This window comes from Cottoperca gobio, chromosome 1, assembly GCF_900634415.1.
Source record: "Cottoperca gobio chromosome 1, fCotGob3.1, whole genome shotgun sequence".
NCBI classification, from domain to species: Eukaryota; Metazoa; Chordata; class Actinopteri; order Perciformes; family Bovichtidae; genus Cottoperca; species Cottoperca gobio.
The window spans coordinates 4,286,638-4,292,637 of NC_041355.1; the positions used below are offsets into that span (position 1 = coordinate 4,286,638).

The 6,000-nt window shown below is 42.7% G+C and overlaps 1 protein-coding gene across 1 annotated transcript in view; it reads right to left on the minus strand.

Annotated features, from left to right (window-relative positions):
• LOC115007197 (type II inositol 3,4-bisphosphate 4-phosphatase-like) overlaps window positions 1-6,000 on the minus strand; it is a 99,235-nt gene that overhangs the window by 22,581 nt on the left and 70,654 nt on the right. The window contains exon 3 of the mRNA XM_029429955.1: window positions 358-674. Within this exon, the coding sequence (XP_029285815.1) occupies window positions 358-442 (85 nt within the window). The 5' untranslated portion in view covers window positions 443-674. The remainder of the gene's footprint in view (window positions 1-357; window positions 675-6,000) is intronic.

Here is a 6,000-nt window from a genome sequence, read left to right on the forward strand (position 1 = left end):
TGATCATCGTGCTTAGAAAAAACGTTTCCCTCTCTCACCGATACCTCCACCCTTCGCACTCTCTATCCAACACACACACACACACACACACACACACACACACACACACACACACACACACACACACACTCTGTATGTTTGTTTGAGAGAGAGAGAACCACTGCAAACACAAATAAGAGGGAAAATATGCAAAAACTAGACATCAATGGGACACGCATTTATAGAAAGAGTAGGATACCTGCACAGGAGAATCAGTTGTAATAGCAGACAAGGTGTTTCAGAGTTTAACTGTATGAGGAAGGACAGAGGAGAGATGTAGAGGAGAACACAGAGGACTGCACAGCGCAGTGAGCTCACCGGCAGCAGTCAGTCCTTCAGGGTTGGCACTCAGTTCCTTCATGTCAACCATGCAGTGTCCCAGTTGTTGGGCGCCGTCCTCCATCTGTCCAGCTTGCCCCTCAGTTCTCCCTCCTCCACCTCCCCTCCTACCTCCTCCACGAAACACCACAGTCCAGTCCAGTGCCCTGGCTCACACGCAGCCCGCCAAGCAGAAAAGCTGTCACAAAGATAGCAATCCGCTCGCCTCGCTTTCTCGCTGCCTCACAGTGCGCTCTCTGGCAGCATTAAAGATGCCTTTTGGAAACTAATACGGAGGAGAGGGACCGGCGAGGGACCTGGAGCAGCAGCAGCAGGAGGGAGAGCGAGAGAGGGAGGGAGGGAGGGAGGGAGGGAGGGAGAGAGGAGAGAGAGGGGAAGGGAGGAGTGATGAGGGAGTGAGATTCAGAATGAAAGAGAAAGCAGGACAGAATTGATGTTATGTGCGATACAGAGCTCTATCTATTAATCTTTGAGCTGTCAGTAGGGCACCTCGACCAGACTGCACAGCGCAACACAGCCAGGAAGACAAAACTCTGCCCCGTCTCTTTCCCGTTCTCTTCTCACTGCGCAGCCAATGCTGCATCCAGACATGGCAGCAGGGGTCCCTCTGATTTCTGACATCCGTCTCCCTCCCCCTCTCGCCACTCCACCACCCCTTCCTTTCCTTTCCAAGCAGCAAAACAATTAACAAGCATCTGACTGCTGAACTGCATCATGCCGCATGTGATTTTGAAAGTTACATATGTGGAGGGAGAGGAGAGGAAGAGGGGAAGAGGATTCAGAGCGACAGTGTTTAGTGCGGTGAAATGTAATTGCTGTGTATTACTCAAGATGGCAACTTCACTAGAGGGTTAAATCAACAGGTTAAAGAGAGAAGGAGATAATACATGTGTCTTGTGTTATTTAATCTAAATGAATGTGCATCACGGTGCACATCTGGGCTGGACATCTGCAAATACTGAGAAAATGAGCCGACAAAAGATTTTTATTTAATCAGCAAGTGAAGAGAAGTGAAGAGCAGAATAATCCTCGCTCTTCCTCTGCGTCTTCATTTGATGCCCTCGCCGCCTCCCCACCCACTCATGCTGTGAAGGTTATTGTTAGTTATTTGGCCACCAAGGCCATGATGCTACAGTACGACCGTATCTAAAATCAATGTTAATTTATTCCCTGAATGAAGAGGGTGTTGTGGTCTGAGCTGGAGCTCAATAAAGACACACAGGGCAGCAGCCGGAAACTCCTGAAGGAGCTTTACATCTAGAAAAATGTATTATGGAAAATGTAGCATCCCCCTTAACTGTAAACATAACGATGAACATAAAAACTAAAAGGGGATAAGTAGGAGCTTTTAATCTGTTAAAAATAAGGGTCAAAAGCAAGTAAAAATGGATTTATAATGGTTATGTTTCTGTGTATACGAGCTATAAAGAAACTTTGCACAAATCTTGAATGGACCCATTCAATTATTATTATTATTATTATTATTAGTGAATACAAACTCATTCAATTGGAGGGATTTTTGAAAATACAATGTATAAAAACAAACATTAATTCAACATAATTGTGTAGGTTATTGATAATCAGTTAATGACAAGGTTGGAAGTCTTCCCTTACATCCAATTTCTATTGTATGCATTATAAATTATTATTGCTGATATATAAACAAAACAAAAAAGTCTTGAAACTATGTGTTAAATAAAGAATGACCCTTTGTATTACTGTAAAATAGTACCGGCCTACCTGCGTATATTATTTGTGTGGGTTGTAAGGGATTATTAGCAGGCATACCAGAATTATTTCAACACAACCAGCAAACAAGGCTTTGTTCACTTGTTTAAAAATACAGTTGTGTGGGCAACAGCGTGTTTTTTTTATCGTCAGAAACCTCAAACAAAAAATATTCAGCCTTTTAAAAAGCAGCACTGCTCGAGCCCTGGATGCAAGGCACACGGGCCAAAGAGCCACGTTGAGCTCTTGCTTTCTTGAGGCGGCTGGTCTGGATCGGGGTTGGTGCCAAAAACCTAAATGAAGATAAATTGGTCCCTGCAGGAGCAATAAGACAGAAGATGAATCCACTTTGCACGAGGAGGTTTCTTCTTCACTTTCAAATACTCTCTCCATCCTTATCCCTTCATCCCTCTAGTGCCACAATCTTCTTGTTTTCCACCCCCTTTACTCTCTAAAACCATCAAGATGAATGTTGTCTTCTGTTTTAATGAAAATGTGGTGACACACACACGCGTACGCAAACACACAATCGTGTGTGTGTGTTCGCACAAACACACACACACACACAACCGCAGCAGATAGGCAAACAGGTCTGTGGAGTGATCCATTAACATTCTAATACGTTTCTTTTAAAGGCGACATGTGTTGTCTTATTAAAGCCTGACTGATAGAGGGGGCTGGAGAAAATCAATAGACAATGCACTACAGATGGAAAATAGTACAAGTACACCGAGAAGAAAATAAACATGCTCTTTTTAGCTATTCGGCCACAAAGCCTGCTGAATAGATCTTCACATTTACCCATTCCAATAGCACTTGAGGCCCATTAGAATTGGTGATACACTCCTTCGCAGTATTAACTAAAGAGAACCAATAGCTTGATTCACCGTTGAGCCTCCTCCACCACGGCGGCACAGCTGTAGTGCAGAGAGACATCCCGTGTTGTAAATAATACACACAGTGGCCAAAAATTAGCAGGGCAGGAAATGTGGTCGGGGTGCTCTCTGGCCTCACTTAAACCAGTATCTTAAATCCCTGCACATCAAACTATACAAATATTGATTTACATGTGTACTCTCACATGGATTTGCAGTTTATTTTTGTTGTTCTGTAAAATCTACGATCCATTCATGTTTTATTTGTGGCAGAAAACAGCATGCTGAATGTGGCAACCCAAAGAACAGAAATGACAAGATGAAAGTGTTCACCTTCTCGTCGAGGCAGCTAACCCCTGCTGGGTGCCCTTTCTTTGGTTTTAACTTGTTTGTTCCATACATTTTCTGAAACGGGAAAGAAAGAAGCCCCTGCACACCTCGGGAGACAGCGCAAGCAAAAACAATGACAATTTGGTGGCCACATAGTGTCGACTGAAAGGTCAGAGATATTACAATGTTTCGTAAAGGTTTGTAATGTGGATACAATGCAAAGACTAACACTAGGAGTGTCAACAGTCTTATACAAGGCTATGGGTTGTTTCACACACACACACACACACACACACACACACACACACACACACACACACACACACACACACACCAATGGCGATGATGATAATTGCCCAATGGTAGTAACTAGGGCTTCAGTGTTTTTGCTTTAGGCACATTTCCACTTGTGAGAGACAGGAATCGAACCGCCAACCCTGCGACTAACGGATGACCCTACCTCTGAGCCACAGGCGCCCCATTGTACACAACGGGATTGAATCAACGTGGACATGGATAGAGTCGCACTGTAACGATTACGGCTAATGAAATGAACTGGCAGGCTGAACAACACTCTGAGAACAGGTCGAAGTGACATCTAAAAATAATACTGACATGAAAGTATGTCCATAGAACAGCTTTAAGTTGCTGTAATAGCCACAAGGAAAGTCCTTCAATGACTTAATGATGGGGGAAATCCCAATCCATATTCCAAAGTGACTACGTGAAAACTGAAACTTTAGCTTAATTGTAAAATATATTGATGCAATTGTGTTTGTATATATTGATTGTGTTCCCCGTCACTTACGTTGAAAGAAAGTATCTCAATCACAGCAACCACAACCTTTTAAATGTACACAAGCTGCAAATATTGTATGTGTAGTGTACTGTATCTATAATATATGATATACAGAACATACTGTACATATATGGTTCTGTGTTTCAGTCCATGCTTTATCTATATTCAGCTGTGTCATCTGGTTTAATGGGACCAACAATCAATGTCTGTCAAGGTCCACTTAAATCCTTTTCACATTAAAAATGTACCAACACTCAGCCACACTCACATATCCTCCCACCCTTTCCTTTTCACTCATTTTCCTTTCAGAGAATGTGAAGCGTTGGGGCTATTGATTTCTCATCATGTGTTGTCATGTCAGGTTACAACATCCTCTTTTACTATACCACTACTGACATCCGAGTTGTTGACTTCCAGTGTCTTGTAAAAAAAAAAAGGGATTCACCCAATGGCTTGGGGAAGGGACTTTTATTTGAGGAAGGTAGATCTGAAATCTCTAGAAATCCAACCTCCTTCACACTAACCCAAGTGACCAAATCAAAAACTAATATTTGAGCAGTCTGCGGAAAATCTCTCGTGGAGCAATCGTACCGTTAGGTATTCAGAGTCTGCATTCTTACACTTGACATACTATATTGAGGTATACGTACACCCATATGCTCAGTACATTAGAAGAGTTATTGGTTGCCGTTAACATTTCTCCTGTCCGTTTAGGCCTCGTTCAACTCCAGGGGAAGTGATTAGAGACAAATTCGCAGTGTTCTTTACACAAAATGCTTCCTAGAATTCAGCTGAAACTAGCATGAGGTTTTAGCAGTCTGAGTTAGCCAAACCAAAGTGGGTATCTGCCAAGGTTTACAGTCTTTTGAGAACAAAATTCCCTCTTTGTGTTTCCTTGCTGAGCTGCAGCAAAGAGAACACAAAGAGGGGCTTTTGTAACTTTGGAAGGTACCCACTTGATTTGACTCACAGTGCGCGCTCCTTGTTTCGATTACTTCAGCAGAACTTAGGAAATGCATTTTTTGCACAGAACAAGGACGGTTGATCTTGTCGCCCATCACTTATATTGAAGTTGCGCTATAAAAAGATCCCTTCATGGCTCTTATCAACAGGGGGTGAATACAGCAACCAATATCTCCGTCATGTGAGTGCTGTTCACATGGATCTAATGCTTTCTTCTGCTCTCTCCAGTGGAGTAGAAGCTTCAGTGGACGGTTTAAGCCACATGCTTTTTATATGTTATATGTTTTTCACTAAAAATGTATTTAAGACCCACACAAAAACTATTAAAGTCTGTGCTTTGTATAACAAAACTCTCACACGTTGGAGGCCAGACTATCACGGTGAAGCCTTCTCCTTCACTTAGCCTACGCTAGCCAGTTGTGGTTTGATTACAAATATACTCCCCTTTTATAGCAGTGCTGAAGGACAGGTTCTGCATTGATACGTTTCCTTTCCTTACAATATTCTCTCTGACAAATAAGAAAGAGAAGGACTCCAGCTATGCTAGCAGTCGCTCTGACACAGTGGAAACTAAATGGCTTTGGGCACTCAATCTCCCTGGAAGGATCGGCAATGTTGGAAGTACAGGATATATGTGGATTAGCTGTTTCTACTATGTTTCTGAATTACTTGGCTGTCAGACACCGACACACACACACAGCACTTTGCCAACATCCATGTCTTGCTGTAGCTGCAGGAGTATTTTCATTACCCAAGGCTGATTCTCTGCATATTTCTTTATCATCAGGATTGTTTCCTCTTTGAGTAACATATATTGTCCATTAGGAAAAGGCCAGTACTCATCTTACCCCACAACCGCCACACAACTCTCTGTATAGCCAGGCCTTTCTGTGCGCTTGAATTGCCTTTAAATCATCCTCGTTTTGA